The sequence below is a fragment of the Papio anubis genome, chromosome 12 (genome assembly GCF_008728515.1).
Source record: "Papio anubis isolate 15944 chromosome 12, Panubis1.0, whole genome shotgun sequence".
NCBI lineage: Eukaryota > Metazoa > Chordata > Mammalia > Primates > Cercopithecidae > Papio > Papio anubis.
Window position 1 is genome coordinate 119841779 of NC_044987.1, and position 21001 is coordinate 119862779.

General features: G+C 50.5%; 1 protein-coding gene and 1 long non-coding RNA gene across 10 annotated transcripts in view; one reads left to right on the forward strand and one right to left on the reverse strand.

The window, feature by feature from the left end:
• The window catches only part of SHANK2 (SH3 and multiple ankyrin repeat domains 2), a 661289-nt gene that overhangs the window by 218569 nt on the left and 421719 nt on the right, over positions 1–21001 (reverse strand). For all 8 annotated transcript variants that reach the window (XM_031653797.1, XM_031653801.1, XM_031653800.1 and 5 more), the window contains exon 15: positions 13886–13961. In XM_031653797.1, the coding sequence (XP_031509657.1) occupies positions 13886–13961 (76 nt within the window). The remainder of the gene's footprint in view (positions 1–13885; positions 13962–21001) is intronic.
• Positions 1907–8736, forward strand: LOC103877388. Of its 2 annotated transcripts, XR_637050.4 has the most exons (4): positions 1907–1990; positions 7785–7932; positions 8149–8222; positions 8554–8736. It is a non-coding gene; the product is annotated as an uncharacterized LOC103877388 (long non-coding RNA). The 2 variants fall into 2 exon arrangements; XR_001894679.3 differs by lacking the exon at positions 8149–8222.

Consider the following 21001-nt stretch of genomic DNA (forward strand, 5'->3'; position numbering starts at 1 on the left):
AGAGGGCAGTCTCGGATCCTTAGACTGCCCTGAGCACTTTCATGGCACTCTCCTTGACACAAGTCTCCTTCTCACTGGGGCCATGCTGTCCCTTCCTTTCCGTGAAGTGAATATTTATTGAGTGCTGACAATGTGCCAAGTACTGCCTATAGAGAGGTGTGAGCACACTGCCCAACCCTGGTCCCTTCCCTTACCCCAAGTCACAGATTCAGCCACCCACCCACCCATCCACCCATCCATCCATTCTCACATCCATGTGTCCACCCACGCACTCATCCATCCATCCATCCACCTATCCATCCACCCCCCCCCCACCCATCCAGCTCCCCTTCCTTCCTTCCTTCCTCCCTTCCTCCCTTCCTCCCTTCTATCCATCACCCATCTACCCATCCATCCATCCACTCATCCACACACCCATCCAGCTCCCCTTCCTTCCTTCCTTCCTTCCTTCCTTTCCTTCCATCCATCCATCCATCCATCCATCCATCCATCCATCCATCTATCCATCCATCCATCCATCCCTCCTTCCATCTATCCATCATCCAACTACCCATCCATCCATCCATCCATTCCATCCATTCCATCCATCCATCCATCCATCCATCCATCCATCCACTCATCCAGCTCCCCATCTATCCATCCATCCATCCTTCCTTCCATCTATCCATCATCCATCTACCCATCCATCCACTCATCTACCCATTCATACCATCCAGCCCCCCATCTATTCAGCAATCCATCTATCCACCCATCCACACACCCATCTAGCTCCCCATCTATGCTTCCTTCCTTCCATCCATCCATTATCTTTCTATCCATCCATCTTCTCACTCCTTCCACTCATCTCCCGATTCTCTGAGAGCCGGACATTTGTCAGACCCTGTGCCAGATGCCAGGGAGAAGGAGACAAGTCAGTCAGTTCTGGTCCTATCCTGGAGGAGACACAGGCGTAGAAGGCACAGGGGTGGGCAGAGAAAAGGCAGATCAAACTCTTGGCTGTCCTGAGTGGCCCAGGTAATGTTGAATCAGGGAAGTCTGATTGCTTCTCACTCTAGCTCTCCCAGTCAGGCACCAAAGACTCCCCCTGCTTCCTGGAGGAAGGCCCAGAACACCAGGCTTTTGGCCAGAGGCGGGGATCAGTGTGAGCACTTCCCAAGAGCCTGCCGCTTCCCCGACACAGCCTTGGGTACCTCTCCAGAACCAGTCTCCTCATCTGCTCCCTGGAGAGGCACCCTTTGGCCTTGTATGCCACTGGTGGCCCGTGCCTGGACCCCAACTAAGAGTGCTCCTGCTCATCTTGGGCTGCCCTCTGGCCACCCCTGCCCACTCTGGGTCAGGCCCTGGAATCCCAACCCTGCCCAGCCTGTCTCAGGGTTTGCCATTTTGTCTAAAGTGCATTCATTCATGGTGACCACTGACCAGTGGCTATGGCAGTTTCAGGCCCAGTGTGTGGACTTTTATATTCAGAAGAGATCTCGGCGATGATGTAGGCATTTTACAATGTAGCCATCTTACAAATGGGGAAACGAAGGCCCGTGCAGGAAGGTGATGCCAGAACTGGGACCAGGACCCCTGGCACCTGAACTCCCAGGCCTAGGCCCATCAGGCTTGAAACCCGCCTGCCGGAGCTTCAGATCAGCACGCTTCATTACCCTGTGTAAGACTCAGAGCACGAGGTTGGAGCAGGGGTGCAGAGGCACAGATACTGCCCAGGGATGAGCCGGAGCTGACTCTTAGGAGCTGCCAGGGCTGACTGTGGACACCTCTTTCCAGCTTGCTCAGTGACCTCACATTGGCAGCTCAGAATGGGCCATTGTGGGGTGATTTGCACCACTGAAATCAGCCAATGCTACCAACCAAGGTGGATATAAGACAGGGGCACACGAGGGGCCAGGTACAGTGCGGGGGTTGGGGGGTGGGGGAGGGGCAATGTGGAGGCAGAGGTCAGCCTTGGCAGCTGTTGTCAGGAACAGCTCCAGAGAGTACATGAGTAAGTCCTGTCCTTTGCCTGCCAGAGGGGCTCAGGGATTTTAGGAGACAGGAGATTCCTCTGCAGCTATCGAGCCGAGCTCCTGAGCTCTGGGGGCCCCTGCCCCATCCAGGTGGGGAGCAAGGCAGGCCTCTGGGAGTACCCTCAGTGGGACGCCGCCTAAAGGTGCTGAATCCCAGTCCCCCAGGCCCTCCTCTGCTGCTGCTCCAATGGCCCCCCCCACCGCCGGTGCCCTCCCCACCATCCACCCACTCGCCACCTGGGAAATGTACTAAACGTGGTCTGAGGCTGCTCTGAGCCAGGGGCCTTCCTGTGGTGAGGAACTCAGCTCCCAGCCCTAAAGTAGGGACCTTGGGTCCAGAACAAAGCAGCCAGACCTTCCTGCCTGGCTCCACGGAAAAGGTCATCACGAGGGTGTCCAGGCTGCTGAGAGCTTGGCTTCCCCACCCTCCAGCCGGAGTGGTCCTGGGGCCACCTACCCCAACCCGAAGACCAAGTGTGCCCATCCCCAGTGCAGAACAGTTGCTGAGCTGGGTGCCCCCTGCAGGGCGTGAGGAGGCCCCTCCCCCTCTCCACCCTCAGAGTCCATCCAGCTGTCTTCAGAGGGTCTGAGCGTACCTCCAGCCAGAAAAACCTACCCTCACCTTGGTCTGTGGCCAAGGTCCAAAGTCCCCAAGTCAGGCACCTGACGTCATAAAACTGCAAGGGTAAGTTGGCCAGGTCGGAGCACACCTAATTTCGCATCACCGAGTACTGGAGAAGGAGGAGTCCAAGCCTGGCCCAGCCAAGCCAGCAGCCCCAACCATCCCAAGAGACTCATGACCCACTGTGTACCCAGGACACACAGCAAGTGTCAGCCTTGTGTTCGGCTCTTTGAAATTATATATTTCACAGATGATATCTATGAAATCTGAATCTCAAAGCTCCGTGACAGAGGCAGAATCACAAATGTTCATTTGTAGAAGGCACAGGCAGAGCTGAGAGTGGACGATCTTGTTACAGGGCTGGCAGGTGGAGAGGCTGGGAGGGAACAGGGGCTTGTAACTTACGAGCCTAGGCCCTTTGCGCCTCACTGCCCCCTTTCCAGAGAGGCCCCTCCCCTTTCACAACTCAGCAGGGACACTGCGCTCCTGAGACCATCTCTCCCCACCACAGTTCCATCACCTGGTCATCTGTGCGCCTCACTTCAAGATAAACTCACCAGCACTTCAATTTTCAATTTGGATCCTACTACTTGTCCCATAGGTATATACGAGAACCTAGGTCTATCTTTGCTTATGAACTTCTGGTGGGAGTGGGGCCAGGAGCAAGTCTCTAAGCCTCTCTTTTTGGTGTCTGACCTGGGGGAACGTGCAGTTCACCTGAGCTCTGCCATGACAGCAGCTATGTGCAGAGATCTGCCCATACCTGGCTGGCTGGTTTGTTCCCAAAGAGATCCAGGAACCACTTCTCTCAAGCTTTAGAAGCTTATCCCATTGTTGAAAGGAAAAGCTCTTGGACAGTAACAGTGTGATTGACAAAATAACTTAGATAGACAGGTTGGAAGTTAAGGATATTTCCCAGAATACAGAACAAGAAGGCAGAGAAAAAAATCTTGAGAGAGAATAAGTGACAAATGGGGAGAATGTAAATCGTCTACTAGAGGAAATCCAGAAAGGCTGAACTGAAAGAGGAAGCGATGGGATTGTCAAGGAGGTAATAAAATACCTTCTTGAAGTGGAAGCTGCTTCAGTCTGGAGGAGCCTCCAGAGCAGTGAGCTCAATGTGTAAAGGAAGCCCACACTCAGATCCGCCATCAGATTTCAGAACATTAAGAAAAAGTAGAAAATATGACATTCTTACAAACTTCTAGAGAGGAAAATAAAGGGTCCCTACCTCCAGTGGAATGAGAATCAGACAGTGCTATAACTTCTTACTGGCAATTTTCACCTGCCAGGGATAAACAGGAACATTGAATAATGAGAAAAAGATCAATTCAGAACTAGGAACAGAACCCCTGGGCATCTGAACTTCCACGCCTAGGCCTATCACCAAGAAGACGTAACAGTCCTGAATGAGTACAAACCTAACATCAGAACTTCAAAATACATGCAGCAAAATCTGAGAGAACTGAAAAGAGAAAATAGACAAACACACAATAATATTGGAGAATTTCAGCATTCCTCTCTCAGCAATTGACAACAGAGGACAAGTCAGTAAGGCTCTAAGCCATGAGTAGAGGTGGGATGGCAATGAAGCAATGCCTGGAGAGTTCACAGGGAAAATGGTTTTGAAGCTAGAGTTCTACAACCCAGAGAACATTTGATAACTAGGGAATTTCCAGACATGGAGGTTACATTCCAGTTACCTTTTGTTGAAGTTGAGGAGGTATCCTGACAGAACAAGGGCAAAGACAAGAAGCAACTCATGTATCCACTAGCTCAGTGAAGTGGAACTGCAGGATGACCGTTGTGTACTGAGAACAGGAGTTCAAATTGGAGCAGAATGTCAGAGGACTCCAACAAGAAGAGGACAGATTCCAGTGATACATCAGAAAAAGAATGATATTTTAGTGGTATGCTCAAGAAGCCATAATTTTAGGCCAGGCGCGGTGGCTCAAGCCTGTAATCCCAGCACTTTGGGAGGCCGAGGCAGGCGGATCACGAGGTCAGGAGATCGAGACCATCCTGGCTAACACGGTGAAACCCAGTCTCTACTAAAAAATACAAAAAAAACTAGCCGGGTGAGGTGGTGGGCGCCTGTAGTCCCAGCTACTTGGGAGGCTGAGGCTGGGGAATGGCATAAACCCTGGAGGCGGAGCTTGCAGTGAGCTGAGATCCGGCCACTGCACTCCAGCCTGGGTGACAGAGCAAGACTCCATCTCAAAAAAAAAAAAAAAAAAAGAAGCCATAATTTTTCTCCCACAAGAAAAAGAAAGGCAATCGGAAACTCCAGGAAAAATAAAATCTTCATGTTGAAAATCATGATTCTAATATTCAGCTGAAATGTGGAATTAACTCTGAACCACTAATAGAGCAGAAAAAAAAAAAACTCATTGGGTTGTGATACTATTAATACTCTTCTTCTCACAGGTCTGTAAAGAGAAATTGCAATCCTAACCCCATTTGTATTATCATCATAATGTAATACTTCCCGTGTGTGTGTGTGTTTGGTTTCACTTTGTTGTCTATGTTGGTCTTGAATGCCTGGGTTAAAGCAATCCTCCTGCCTTGGCCTCCCAAAATGCTGAGGTTACAGGTGTGAGCCACTGTGTCCACCCTCCACCGTTTTTTTTTTTTTTTTTGAGACTGAGTCTGGCTCTGTCGCCCAGGCTGGAGTGCAGTGGCCGGATCTCAGCTCACTGCAAGCTCCGCCTCCCGGGTTTACGCCATTCTCCTGCCTCAGCCTCCGGAGTAGCTGGGACTACAGGCGCCCGCCACCTCGCCTGGCTAGTTTTTTGTATTTTTGAGTAGAGACGGGGTTTCACCGTGTTAGCCAGGATGGTCTCGATCTCCTGACCTTGTGATCCGCCCGTCTCAGCCTCCCAAAGTGCTGGGATTACAGGCTTGAGCCACCGCACCCGGCCCTCCACCGTTTTTTAACTTCTGAGTCCAACTTGGAGAGAGAACTTAGAACCTATAAATATAAATATACCAAAAGGTCAAGTGATATTGTCTAAAATGCATTAAACAAGAGAAGAAAGTTTGAGAATGTTATTTAAAGGTAATCCACTAGCATACTGGCAAGAACTATTCAAAATTGGAGGTGAGGGTCAAACTATGAAAGCCTCATCTTTCCCAGCAATGTGTCAAGGATGTTTCACATTTTAAAATCAAGAAATATGGGAGTAATCCTCACGTTGGGAAGGCACTCACCAGAAGAATGAAGCAGACCTAATTTAAAAACTGTTTTTTGTCTGCCAAGTGGGGCTGTGTGGATGAAGCTGGGTCAGAGTGGGCAGACAATAATTTAGTTCTACTCTTAGCCCTATCTCTGTAGTTTAATTAGTTGCTTTCATTACATGCATGCAGTACTTGGGTGAAAATTTATGGAGGAAGGAAAAATGTGAAACTGAGAGTTCACTGAGAATGGATGAGGGGAGGAGTCCCTGGGGCAGCCAGACTGTGGGGTGCTATAAGGAACAGAGAACACGGACAAGAGCCAAGGAGCCGGCCCAGTGAAACAGCAGGAGGACAAGGAGAAGGCAGGACTCCTTGACTCTTGTGATGGACTAAAGGAGAGGGTGAGGGAGGAAAGCAAGGGAGAATGAGGAGGGGGACACTCAGGTCCCCCGTTTAGGCACTGGGAGGGCTGTCCATCACAGTAGAGACCACGGAGAAGAGCAGCATTCCCTGGAGAAATGACTCACCCAGATGGAGACCTGGCCCCGGCCACCATCTTTACCATGCTGGGAGGGCATGAAGGAAGAGATGGGCCATCTGTGGTTGTGATGCCTTCCCTTGCCCGTACCCAGAGAAATACCTCTCTGTTTCAAAAAACTACAAAAGCACTATATACTTGCAAAAATAAAAACAAGGGGGCCGGGCGCGGTGGCTCACGCCTGTAATCCCTGCACTTTGGGAGGCCGAGGCGGGCGGATCACGAGGTCAGGAGATCGAGACCATCCTGGCTAACACGGTGAAACCCCGTCTCTACTAAAAAACACAAAAAAAAAAAAACTAGCCGGGCGAGGCGGCGGGCGCCTGTAGTCCCAGCTACTCGGGAGGCTGAGGCCGGAGAATGGCGTGAACCCGGGAGGCAGAGCTTGCAGTGAGCTGAGATCCGGCCACTGCACTCCAGCCTGGGTGACAGAGCGAGACTCCGTCTCAAAAAAAAAAAACAAACAAAAAAAAACAAGGTGCAGTGGCTCACGACTGTAATCCCAGCACTCTGGGAGGCTGAGGCTAGTGGATCACCTGAGGTCAGGAGTTCGAGACCAGCCAGGCCAACATGGTGAAACCTCGTCTCTACTAAAAATACAAAATAATTAGCCAGGCGTGGTGGCACATGCCTGTAATTCCAGTGACTCAGGAGGTTGAGGCAGGAGAATCAATTGAACCTGGGAGGCAGAGGTCACAGTAAGCTGAGCTCACGCCATTGCACTCCAGCCTGGGCAACAGAGTGAGACTCTGTCTCAAAAATAAATAAATAAATAGTAAAAAAATAAAAATACATAAAATGCATGAAATAAACAGTGAAATAATCTCTTGCCCTGCCCCAAACTATGCCTCAAAGAAGCCGCCATGAGGGCTTCTATATTAACTGCGAGGCCTAGCCTTCAGTTGAGAGTAAGGAACAAATGGGGTGTGCTTCCTTCTGTGTCCAGACAGTAGACATACTCAGGAATAAAGCCTTCTTTTCAAGTCTAAGAGATAATAAAAATATATATAAAAACATAAAATAATGGCGGAGGAAGAATGGGGGAAATCAATGTTTCTTGCCATTCAGTTCTTACAACCTACACACTGAGGCAGTCTTCTAGAGCGCAGAGTTAGGGTTTCAAAGGAAAGCCAGCTACCCACACACGCTGCTCACAACTCAGCACCCCTCTGGATTTATATAGCACATGCCTCTTAGGAGCTGCAAGTACTAAACATATTTTCTCATTCATCCTTAACACGAACACAACTGGAGATATAGAATGAGTTGGAAGCAGCTCTACTTTGCAAACAACAGGAACTGAAGACTCAGGGAGGGGAGGTGAGCTACCCAAGGTTGCATAGTTACTTAGCTGGAAAGCCAGAGACAAAACTTAGGACCAGTGATTTCTCAGGGTCTTTAGAATGCTTCAGATAATATGCATATATGCTTCTAGCTGCAGGGTCCTTCTCTAGAAAGATCCTCACGAACCCAGCAACAGAAATTCTCTGTAAGGAGAAGAACTTGGGGACTAGAAGGCAAAGATGGAAGACCTACCCTTCACACTCTATCAATTTCCTGCATATCTTGAATTTTTAAACCAGGTATGTGTATTTCTTATTACTGATTTAGAAAAGATAAAAATCGGGCTGTGAGGCTCAAAAGCCATGAAAATGGGGAGCTGTGGACAGTGGATATTCAATGGTGAACAGGCATACTTTGTCATCCTTCTAATTCACTCTGTAAGATAAAACTGGTTTTCTCTAAGGGAGAACAAAAAACAGATGCTCAGCACCTTCTTAAACCCTTTCCTTGAGTAGCATTAATGGACATGTTCCTTGCTGCCAATAAGGATGTGCCTCCGGGAGCTCCTCCCTGCAAAAACCAAGCGAAGGTGAGAGCTAAGTCCTCCATGCTCTTCCTCACCCCCATGTCCATGCCCCTTTCCAATCTAACTTCATCCTACACCTCAGTTCCATCCACCTCTCTACCCCACCTCCTCCACCAGCACCAACTACCGTTGTTGCTTGGCCTGGATAATTGCAATTGGGCTCCTCACTGGACTCCATCCATCCTGCCATCTGCTTTCCTCCAGAAAAGTGATTCAGATGATGTCACTTCTGCCTAACGCCCTCCAATGCCTCCACTGCAAGTGCGAGAAGACCCAACTCCTTTCATGAAGCACGAGGTCTTTCTCTGACATTACTGCTTCTACTTTTTCCTAGGCCGTGGCTATTCCTGCAGCGTCGAATCCTCTCATCACCTCAGTGCTTCTGTGCTTGCTGAACCTTCTCTTGAGGGCTGATTCCTCCTCAATCTTTGGGTTTCAACTCAAAAGTCACTTCTTCAGGGAGACGCTCGCTCCCTGGCATCCCTACATAAAGCTGGCATGACCCAACCTCCCAGGACTCTATGACAGCACTCGTCTGCTTCATAGCGTCAACTACAAAGGGAGATCCTCTGCTTCATTTGTTAACTTTATTGTGTACTTTTACTAATTAGACTGTAACCTACTTGAAGTCAAAGAATGTGCTTACCTTGTTTATCTCTATATCCTGAGCTCCCAGAATAGTCAGGTCTTGATAAATACTGGTTAAACAGATGGATAGATGAATGCAGTGGTTGGGTGGATGGATGGATTGATGTATGAGTAGATGGGTGGATGGATGGGTGGGTAAGTAGATGGGTGGACGGGGGAGGGAACAGATGAATGCATGGATGGATAAAGACATACATATGGATGGATGGATTCATAGATGGATAGATGGATGTGTGGATAGATGGACAGGTGGACAGGTGACTGGGTGGATAGATGAATAGGTGGATGGATGAGTGATAGAAAGATAAATGGCTGAGTGAGTGGATGGTTGGAAGGATGGATGTATAAATGTATAAATGGAGTCTGTTCAGCCTAAAGCGAGACCCTGAGTTCTTCCCCATCCCACCCGGTAGACTTCTCCTGGGTATCCCATGATGAGGCTGGGTATTCAGTTAAAGAGGAGTGGGAACTTAAGATTCCCATTCCCTGAGTGGAGACATGTTTTTTAAAAATGACATTGAAATATCTGTAAAGTCCTGAGTAGAAATGGCCCTTAGAGCCTCTGTTGTTTGACCTTAATTAATGTGGCCATTTCTAGATCATTCTCTCACTGTTTTCCGGGTGAGTGGAGGGGAATCCCAGGGAGGGAACTGGCTGGAACAGCTGAGTATGTTCCCTAATGAACTGGTGTGTTTTAACATTTGGCTCTCCAGCTCTGAGACTCTGAGCAGTTTTTGACATAAGAGGAGGTGGGAAGGGGAGAAACCTCCTGACTGATTCAGAAAATGTCTCCATTGAGTCTCACTTCCCATGGCATTTTCTCTCATTACACTTGCATCAGCAGTGGGGTGGCCTCAGCCCCGTGCCGTCTGCCTAGATTGCGACCCCACAGCCGACTCTGGGTAATTGGCCCACGGGGCTGGCACCGCACCCAGATTTCTGTGCTCATTAGTCTAGTTGCAACATGAATGCCGACAAGTGTTTGCAAGCTACAGGCTGTTCTACACCCATGCCCTGGTGACCATGACCTCCAGATGCTCCTCCTGCTCCCCTGGAGAAGCTGGCAGTCAGCCTCTCACTCCACACCCACTCCAGGGCTATGCCATTCCAGGGTCACAGGGGCGCACAAGGCCTGCTCATCTCTGTCCACAAACTTCCATGCTGCTGGCCCTCCTTCCATGCCACCCGCTCTCCTTCCACACTGCCCGCTCTCTGCCTACACTGCCCACCCTCCATCCGTGCTACCCACCCTCTGTCAGCACTGCCTGTCCCCCATCCACCCTGCCATGCTCACAGGTTCACAGTCTGGTCGAGGCCAGTTCTGCTGGTCCTGAGCAGGGTGGGCTCCCTCAGGCTAACCCTGCACCTGTTATGAACCAGCTCAGACAGTCAGGGATGAACAAAGGTGATACCATCATCCTGAATACATCAGGATTCCACTCATCTGAGGTTCCTAGAGTCATCACATTCACAGAGACAGAAAGTAGACAGGTGGGGGCCAGAGTCTGAGGGAGGTGGGGCGGGGAGTTTGCGTTAATGCAGACAGAGTTCCAACTTTGCCAGATGAAAGAGCTCTGGGGCTGGATGGTGGTGTTGCTTGCACAACACAGTGAATGTCTTAATACCACGAAACTAGTGATTCACGTAAAAACGGTCAGAATAGGAAAGTTTATATCATGTGTATTTTACCACAATAAGAAAAAATTGGGGGGCGGGGAAGGAATGAAGTACTGGTGTGTGTCATTGTGCGGATGCACTTTGAAAACATGATGCAGAGTGGAAGAAACCAGACACAAAAGACCACGTAGTGGCTGATTCCATCTATGTGCATCTCTCCCAATAATGCTTCAGGAGGTGCTGACTCCGTCACCACAAAAAACACTGGCCCTCCTCCTCGTCAGTTTCCCTCAACCCAGGCTGGCTTTCGGCAGTACCATCCTCACCACAGGAAGGCAGGACCCAAGTGCCAGGGCTCTACTGCTCACAGATCAGGCCTCATATTCAGGCTCAGATGCTCATTGACTTGGCCTTCCTTTCCCTCCATCAGTGTCCCTCTAGCAGGTGGAATGTAACACTTGCGTTACCAGCTCGCTGGGAGGCTCAGCTATGAACAGGGCTATGCTCCATGCAGGGTGGGTGGCACCTGGGAGTGGTGGATAAGCAGTGCTGTTATGACTCTTGTTTCTTCCAGTGAAACACAGGGTCACATGAGACCCACAGCTTGTCTGATCCCTCATCATGGGAGTGCAGGAGCTGACTCCTAACTCTGGTCAAGGCTGAAGCTTTTCACCATTTGCTTAAGCTACCAGTTGACCCCAGTGTGGTCTGCATGTTCCTCCTCTCTGCAGTGAGGTCCCAGGACCTGGCAGAGCAGGTGTTCAGTACACGTGTAAAACAAAAGTCCTTGTCTGGACACCAAAACAGGGATGCAGAGTTGGTGGGGATCTTGGAGGTCATCCAGTCCAATCTTCTGTGACATTCTGGCAAGAGAACCCCAGCACTGCTTGGCTCCTTCCAGTATGGGGTGCTCACTACCTCCTAAGACAGCCTGAACAGCCACAATAGTTCTGCAAGTCTTCTCTTGGCTGAACTCCAGCCCATGTCCCTGGTGCTTTCTGGCCCTGCTGTTAACCATGTGTCACACCTTTGCTACGTGACCCCAGGCAGCTTGGCCCACAGATGTCTCTCTTCCCAGGCAGGTCCTTCCTCTGCTCCTCTGTGGGGAGCCTCAGGCACTAGGGATCATAGTGCAGACTCTGCTTGCTATCACAGATCCTATCACAGTGTGATAGGCCCATTGACTATGACCACCTGCCCACAGTCCACTTCCACAGGCAGCCTTCTGCTACTGCTGCAGAAACGATTCATCTGTCCCAAATAAAGGCTCATCAGGAGAAACTGGGGTCAGCCCCTGAGCTGCCTTTTGTAGCTGTGTTTGTGACCAGGCCATGGATCACACCTAGGCTTCAACGTAAAAAAGTGGGCAAGTGTAGCAAGACCTGGAAAGTCTGTGACATTCCCTGGAGGGGTACCGGCTCCTCTCCTGGCTGTCGCATTCCTTTTATAGCACACCTCATTTACGAGAGAAGCGACTGGGACAGGTCAGCATTATAACTGAGTCCAATGAGCAATTTCGCTCCTAAGTACATGCACATACTTGCATGCAAATATCAACAGCAATCAATACCATTCACGACAGCCAAAAGGTGAAAACAACCTGTGCTCACTGACAGATGAAGGGATGAGCAAAATGTAGTCCGTCCATACAATGAAACATTATTCAACCCTAAAAAAGGGAAGAAAATCCAGACATGCTACAACAAGAATGAACCTTGAAGACATTATGCTCGGTGAAAGAAGCCAGTCACAGAAAGATGAATACGTCAGGATTCCACTCATCTGAGGTTCCTAGAGTCATCAAACTCATAGAGACAGAAAGTAAACAGGTAGGGGGCTGGAGTCTGAGGGAGGTGGAGTGGGGAGTTTGCATTAATGCAGACAGAGTTTCAACTCTGCAAGACAAAAGAGCTCTGGAGCTGGATGGTGGTGTTAGCTACACAAAGCTGTGAATGTTCTTAATACCACCAAACTAGTGATTCCCTAACAAATGGTCGGAATAGGAAACTTTATATTACATGTATTTTACCACAATAAGAAAAAATTGGGGGCGGGGAAGGAATGAAGTACTGATGCATGCCACCATGTGGATGGACTTTGAAAACATGATGCAGCGTGGAAGAGGCCAGACATGAAAGATCATGTAGCAGCTGATTCCATCTACGCACAGCACCGAGGCAGGCAGAGCCCGGAGACAGAAGCAGGTGGGTGGGTGCCAGGGGCTGGGGAGGGGCAATGGGAGTGGGAGTGACTGCTAATGGGTGACAAAATGTTTTGGAAGCAGATAGTGGTGATGGTTGCGTAATACCGTAAACGTACTAACTGCTACCTTATTGTACACTTTAAATTGTAAGTTTTACGTTACATACATTTTACCTCAATCAAAACAGACAAACAAAAACAAACCAATCGGCCAACCCAGCTGGATCCCTCCACAGGCAGGTAAGAGTCGAGGGCAGGGGTCTGGGCTGCTCATCACAGATGTCCTTGAGGTTGGGGAAGAACTCAGTGTAGGACCCTCCCACCTCTGGAGGAGACGGGTGTGGTCAGCTTCTGAGAAGAGGCTCCTCAGCCAGCAGGGCTGGGCGCAGGACCCTCACGTCCCCGGGGGCCTGCATCTGCACCTCCTTCTCTTTTCTACCTCACACGCTGGCACCTGTTGAGCTTCAACATCCAGTAAGAACCCTCTGTCTGGGGCTTCCCACATGAAGGGGTCTTTTCCCACACTCAGGGCCAGCAGGACACCCCCCAGCCTCAGCCTCCCCTGTAGGCAGAGGGGCACAGAGACCCAAGGACGTCCCCACAGCTGGTGCCACACAGGTGTGGTTTCTGCAGAAAAATCCAACCATGTGCCTGTGCCAGTCGCATTGTCAAAGAGGCAGGGCTCTTTCCACACATCAGACGGACCCAAACCTGCTGTGCTGAGAAGATCTGGCTGACTGGCGGCATGCCTGCCTCCTTCCCTCACAGCCATTCCATCTAAGCAGAAGCGGCAGGAATGGATGAGAACCTGAGGACCGCAGAGGAGGCACAAACCCAGACCTGAGGCATCTGAAATACTCCCCTGGGGGATGCCACTACCCCGGTACTGCCTTGAGGCTCCTGTGGCCCACGGCCTTCATCCTTGACATTTGCGTGCTTTCGTGAAAACAATGCCAGCCTCTCCCTGGGGCCACCACACAGGTGTGCTCTGGCTGGACACAAACCGAAGGTAGCACCAAGTACACCTCTCAGGCAGGGGCTCCGGGAGACAGTGGCTTCCACAGTCCTAGCCTGGTAACATACAGCAGGAGGCAGACACGAGGGGCCTGAAAGCTGCATGTAAGGTGGTCCAGCGTGTTTGCAGCACAGACGAACAGCTTTGACCAGAGGGTCCTGGAAGAGAAAGCAGCACGTCTTACCTGGAAGTGTCGAAGCTGTCATAGGAGCCCACGGTGTAGTGCCTGAAAAGCTTCTTGCTGCGGTCAGCACGGGTTTCTGTACAGAGAGGGAAGAGAAACACTATTCAGAAAAGTCATGGTCCCCAAACTCTGAACCCACAGCACACAAGGCTGGTGGGCCCTCTCACCAACTCCCCAAAATGTGAGATGCCCTGTCCTGGGGAAGAGTCTGGAGGAAAATGAGGCCTGGTTCCGGGGACCGACTTTGAGAAACTTGGGGAATGCATGTGCACCCCAGTGCTGACCACTGAAGAGTCAGGAGCACCACTCCCTAAGGGAGGCAGAGTCCCACAGGCCTCATCTCCCAGAGGAGGCAGGAGGAAGCAGCCTGTGAAGACGAGAGGGCCAGGCCAGCTCAGGCCACGACAGGGCAGCCCACTCAGCTCATGGAATCCACTAGAACAGCATTCTGCCGTGGTGAGCCTTCCAGCAAAACTGAAAACCTGCAGACAACTGCCTTTCAGGAAAGAAAGAACATTTATTGTCATTTTCCTGATTATAGTTCCTCTCTCCTAAAAAAAAAAAAAAAAGCACCAAACCCACATGATTAACGTTTCTAATTAAGTCCTCTGCTTGTTCCCCTTACTCAGCAGATTGAGACATAAATTTCATGGGAAATGATATGAGCGGTGTAATTAGATTTAATGGATAGTTCAGCGTCAGAGGGAGAAAAAAAAAAAACAAACCCACAACAGAAAGACATAAAACACAGCAGCTCACGAGTTCCTGTTTACTTTCCTCCCAAACAGGATTTCCTGCACGATCTCCTACCTAAACCCTGCAAAACATCCAAAGAAATTATGCAACTGACTTCAGGAAAATGGCCCAAAGTTTCATTTAAACTCTGTAAACAACCTTCTCTGTTGTTAGCTTCCTCCATCCCAAATTCTGAGGCGAAAGCATTTTTTTTTCTGCTCAAACCCCAAAATGCACATTTGCAGTTCAAAAGTAAAGTGAGGGAATTGAGAAAGGTCTCCACACCTTTCATGTGCCCAGAGGCAGCCAGCTATTCACCAAAAGCACATGTTCCAAGAACCCCTTCCCTTTTCCAGTGGTGTGGTGTTGCCCTTGGGGGCAGGAAAGGAGGCAGGTGTTGAGCCCAGGACTCCATTTCCCAGCCTCCCTTGCACCCAGATGTGGCCACATGACTAGTCCTCACCACTGAGATGTGAGCACAAGCAGGGTGGGAAGGGTCCCTTCCAAGCTTAGGCTTTTTAGAAGCCAGTGTTCTCTCCCGACTCTCTCTTCCTGCTTCTGCCGGCTCAATGCTCAGGCCTCTGAGACCCTGGGGTCAACAGCTGGGTCTCTGTGCCCTGGACCCTTACGTAAGCAAGTGTTGCATTTCTACCACATTAGGCTGCAACCTTGGATTAATTTGATGCAGCGGCTAACACTGCCTTAGCAGTGCCCTGCCTGTGCAGGACAGACGGGTCCTCCACATGGAAGCTCCCAGCTGTCTCCACCCCTTCCACACTGCTCCCCACAAACACCTGAGGCTCCTACAAAACACAACAGGATTCCTCCAACAGCCACATCATCACCATCTCCATCATCATCACTGACATTTATTGAGCACTGACTGTGTACCAGGCCCTGCTATAAAGTGTCGCTTGAGTATTCAACAGTTTAACTACCATGACCACCCAGGGAGTGGGGCACACTCTGCTCTGCAGCACCTCTGCCCTCACTCCGTTGAATGCCACTCCTCAAAGCCTTGCTCAGGGCCGTGGAGCCCTGCTAGTACTACCAAAAAGACGCATTGCACAATTACCAGATAAAAACATAGTATATACCATCAGATTGGTCAGAGTGCACAGGGCCCTCACCAAGCCCGCACCGGTCCAGCCAAGCTGCGCACACCTCCGCAGTGCTTGGCATCTGCAACAAATATGCCCAGGTGCAGGAGGACACCTGTGTCCTCCTCTTCCCTGGCATCCAGCATCTTGCACAGGTCCAAATCCAATCATCATTTATGAAGTCTGCCTGGCAGCCAGGCCCGTGCCCTGTGTGCAGGGATTGGAAGAATTCAGCAGGGCAGAGCCTCAGGCTCTGCTTTTTGTGCTCAGGATCCCAGGGATGGGGTGAAGGAGGAGTCCCAGGGTGCTGAGGCTCCACAGGCTGGATGAGGGGCCCAGCATGTGGGTAACTGTGAGGTAGGAGCACACGGTCAGGCAATCCCTGTGACATTTATGTTGGGCCATGCACGTGCAGGGACAAGTGAGACTTGAACCTTTCCATGGGTTTAAGCAGAGTAGCTCACAATGCCAATGAAGGGCCACAGGGACTGGCTGCTAATTGTTATTATTACTGCTAATTGCCTCTGCTCCTCATACCCCCACGTGGCAGCTCCGCGCTGGTTGTCTAGGGAACTGCTGGGCACTACCAGATGATTGGTGCAGGATCCTGGCTGAGATCAGAGGCCAGGGGCCAGAAGCAGAGAGGACAGTGTGTAGTGGAATGTGTGCATGTGTGTGTACACGTCTGTGTGCATGCATGCGTGTGTGTGTACGTGTGTGTGTGTTTACCAGGAGAAAAGACTATTTCAGTAAAGGAACCATTTCTAAGCTAGGTAAGGTAGCCAGTGTGTCCCAGACTGGAGTTTCATGGACCAACAAAACTTGAAACCAAGAGAAGAAGGGTGTAGACTAACAAAACATTCACCAAGTTTTACATTTGGCTCAGTAAGGATATCAAGAACAGTAAATTCCCTTCTGTTATCAAAATTGTAAGAAAAAGGAACTGTTTTTTTTTTTTTTTTTGAGATGGAGTCTCACTCTGTCGCCCAGGCTGGAGTGCAGTGGCGCAATCTTGGCTCACTGCAAGCTCTGCCTCCCAGGTTCACGCTATTCTCCTGCCTCAGCCTCCCGAGTAGCTGGGACTACAGGCTCCCACCACCATGCCCGGATAATTTTTTTGTATTTTTAGTAGAGATGGGGTTTCACCGTGTTAGCCAGGATGGTCTTGATCTCCTGACCTCGTGATCTGCCTGCCTTGGCCTCCCAAAATGTTAGGATTACAGGCGTGAGCCACCGCACCCGGCCAGAAAAAGGAGCCCTTAAAAGGACATTACCGCTGACTGTTTCATACAAGAATGCCACCACACAGGCCTTCCTTGTCTCCTGGTTCCCAGAGACAGTTATACCTGGGCTCTGGGATATGGCCCTAAGGGACAGGAAAGGGGCCCTAAGGGACAGGAAAGGGACCCTAAGAGACAAGATTATTATCACTGTCACCACTATCACTACTCCCATCATCATCATCACCGCCATCCATCATCACTACCATTACCCCCATCCATCATCACCACCATCATCACCAGCATCACCACCATCACCATCTCCACCATCATCACCAACACCATCACCATCATAATTACTGCCATCATCATCACCAACATCATCACCCCATCATCATCATCACCATTACCACCACCACCGTCTTCTTCACCATCATCACCAACATTATCACCACCATTTTCTTCACCATCATCACCAACATCATCACCACCATTTTCTTCACCATCATCACCAACATCATCACCAACATCTTCTTCACCATCATCACCAACACCATCACCACCACCATCATATCATCATCACCACTAATCATCATCACGACCCCCATCACCATCATCAGCACCATCATCTTCTTCACCACCATCATCACTACTGTCATCACCATCATCAACCACAATGACCACCACAATCATCCTCTTCACCATCATCATCGTCGTCATTATCACTGTAATCATTATCATCATCACTGCAGCAGAAGACATATTTATGTACTGTCAAGTGTGGAATGCTCTGCTAAATTATCTCATTTCATTAAAAGTAAGTCTTTACCCTTACTTGGTCCTCACACAATATCCCAAAGTAAGCAGATTTCCTGTCCCTGGTTTACAGAAGTAGCAGAGTGCAATGATGAGGGATGTGGGCTCCGAGGCCAGGCTGGCTCGATTCAGAGCCCAGCTCTGCCACTTACTGGCTGCAAGTCCTCATCATGTCATCTTTAAAAGGATGATGCTAGTAACAGCCCCTCCTCAAAGGGGAAGGATTGAGGAGTCAATACGTGTAAGGCACTAGAACGGCCTGTGGCATGTTGAAAGTGCTATGTTATGTTAACTAATGCTGTCATGGTCATACATTAGTTTAGAAACTTCTGCCTCCCACGGTGACCTCTCAAGGTCACGGAGTCCGTGAGCAGCAGTGTGGGTCTCTGACCCCAGATTTGTGTCTCCACAACCAGTGCTGACAGCAACCAACGGCCACAGCTGGTGATCCACTCACCAGGGCCCACATGTATTCTAGGTGTCTGTGCTTCACCTGTCTGATGTTGCTGTGTCTGGTTTGCGGGTGAGGAGGGGGAGGCTCAGAGAGTTTGAGTGAGTTGCCTCAGGTCTCCCAGCCAGGAAGTAGCAGAGCCCACTGTAGTGCAGCCTCCAGGGGTAGCGCCCATATGGGGTTCCTGGGAGGCAGCATCTAATGAGTGATCCACATAAATCCAGGTGGCCTTTTTGACTCTGCCACGTCCTGTGGACGTGCTCTCAGCAGCCTCGGTTTCTGACCTGGAAAGAGCGGGGTGGGCTAGACGGCCCTTGGGACCCTGTCCCCAGTGTTACAGTTGCACACCTCATGGCTTGTCCAGGTTTGGCCCCCTGGGACTTGCTGTGCGCTGCACTGAGAGGCAGGGGCTGCTGGGCTGCCCCTTCCCAAGGCTCCCTGGATCTCACTGGTGAAAACCTGGGTCACAAATAAAACACCCTGAGACAGATGACGGGAGAAGCAGGAGGTCACAGGCCACACCAGCCTCCCTGTGCGCCAATGACAACAAAGGATGCTGGCTGTTCCCGGCTGCTGAGAGGCCAGCTTCCCAGGTGCCGGGGCCTGCGGTCAATGCTGCCTCAGAGCTGACCATACCTTCAGCTGCACGTGCACCTGCTCACCCTGCTGGCCACATCCTCCCTATCTTCTGTGGGACCCGTCCTTTCTCAGTTCCAGCCATGTGGTCAGGTGAGGGCACCCTGCCCCTCGCCACCCAACCGCCCAGCCCTGGACTCCTGCAGTTGCCATGGGAGCCCGGCCAGAATGTCCCTTTGATCCCAGTGAGTGACGGGATCAGGGTAGGGGCCTGGGACCCCAGCGGGGACAATGCCATCCTACTCCTGCTGCTGGGGTTCCCATGTCTCAGGACACAGAGGAAGGCCAGCCGCCTGAGGGGGACGCCCACGTGCAGGATGACACAGGGCTGGGGGAGGAGGGAGGGCAGGAACAGAGACAGAGAGATCCAGAGAGATGGGCGACTGTCCTAGAGACACAGGTGGAAACCCTGGACACAGCCATGCCTGGCTTCTCACTTGTACAAACCAAATGCATATCCTTGGTGGTATTAAAAAACTTGGCTTTCTGTTGTTTACAATGGAAAGAGCTAGGAACGATGCAGTAATGCATTTAATAGTTGCGTTGCTGTACCACGTGGCAAAGAAACTGCCATAGCCGCATAGCTTCCCTGGGGACACAGCCGCTTCCCTTCATCATGGGAAGGTCCTGGTGAGGCTGCCCCTCAGGAGGCCAACAAGTCCACCCGGCACACAGGAGTGTACATGTGGGTGTGGTCTAGGGATCCTGCCGGACTCTCCTAGGCCCTGTCATTAGCAGTAAGTGACCCATGGCCCACGCAAGGCCAGGTGGCCTTTTTCTGAGATGTTCTGTAGTCTGACTGCTGAGGAAGGTGATCTTGGCTTCCTTTTAGAGATGCGATGGAAGGACACGGGCTATGGCCACCATTCAAAGCACAGGGAGGGAGGGAGTCCAGCGATGAAGCCAGCTCACAGCGGAAGGCAGAACCAAGTTCAAGGTCTGGGGCAGGGAGAGATGGGCCTAAAAGACCTTGATGCCAGGAGTCCCTGGATTGTGGCTTGTGGTGGTCACTGAGGCTACTAATCAAATACTTCTGGCTTTCCACCAGGGTGTATGTGGTCAGACACTATCTTCTTGGCTCTCCTGTGGTTGAGTTAGCCCTTGAAATTAATTTCGGCCAGTGAATTTTGAGAGGAAGTGACTTATGTTATTTCCTGGCTGGAGACTTTAATTCCAAATGCAAGACCCCCACCCACCAGCATTGTCTTTTTGCCCTTGGGCATGGTGACCAAAATATTTGAGAAGCTGGTGGTTCTATCGGTCTGGGTCCCCAAGTCACCACCTGTTGATGTATGATGGGCACAAGGCATGAAAGAGAAAGAAACCTTTGTTGTTCCAAACCACAGAGATTGGGGGATTTTTTACTTTTTATTTTTGAAGGCTAGTCAGGTGAAGCACTGAGAATGGAGAAGGAACAAACAAAATCTGTAACTGGTTGTGATCAATGAGCTGTCAACACTGCTGCACTCAGACCTGCCAAGGGGAATGCTTGTTACTGCAGCTTCATGTAGGCCAAGCTGACTGAAACACACCTCCATAACCCTCTCAGTCCTGTGGGCCAGTACATCCTAGGCAGAGATGGGTTTCTGTCACCAGCAACCAAAATCGTCCTAGCAAGTACAGGAGGGAAGATCAGACAAAATCAAGGCAAAGGCTGAGTTTAGCCTCCTCGGAGAGAATGGCTGTACTTCCTAGGAGAAAAGGAGAAAACAACCTACTAGACAACGGAAATGGATCCCATTAAGCATGGCCAGAATATGGCATCGCAGCATGCACTTTATGTGTCTCAGAGGAGATCCCTCTGCCTATGATAAAGGAGGCAGAGAAGCCAACCATCCAAGAGGGAAGTATTGATTTGTCCGCTTCCTTAACCGTGGAGAAACTTCTTGACGTCAAAACCAAGTTTCCAACCAGGACTTCCTCCTGGTCAGCACTGGGATCAGTGCGTCATATAGCAGGGGCTCAGCGATGTTTGTAGTGCTCCACACACCTGGAGGCCAGCAGTTACTACCACTCTAGTCTCAACCACCATGATCTTGCACCCGGACTGTTGCAGTAGCCTCCCATCTCCATGCTTCCACACTTGCCCCTCCCCTTCACTGATTCACACACTACAGAGCCAACAGAATGAGCTTTTGAAAAACGTAAATCAGGTGAT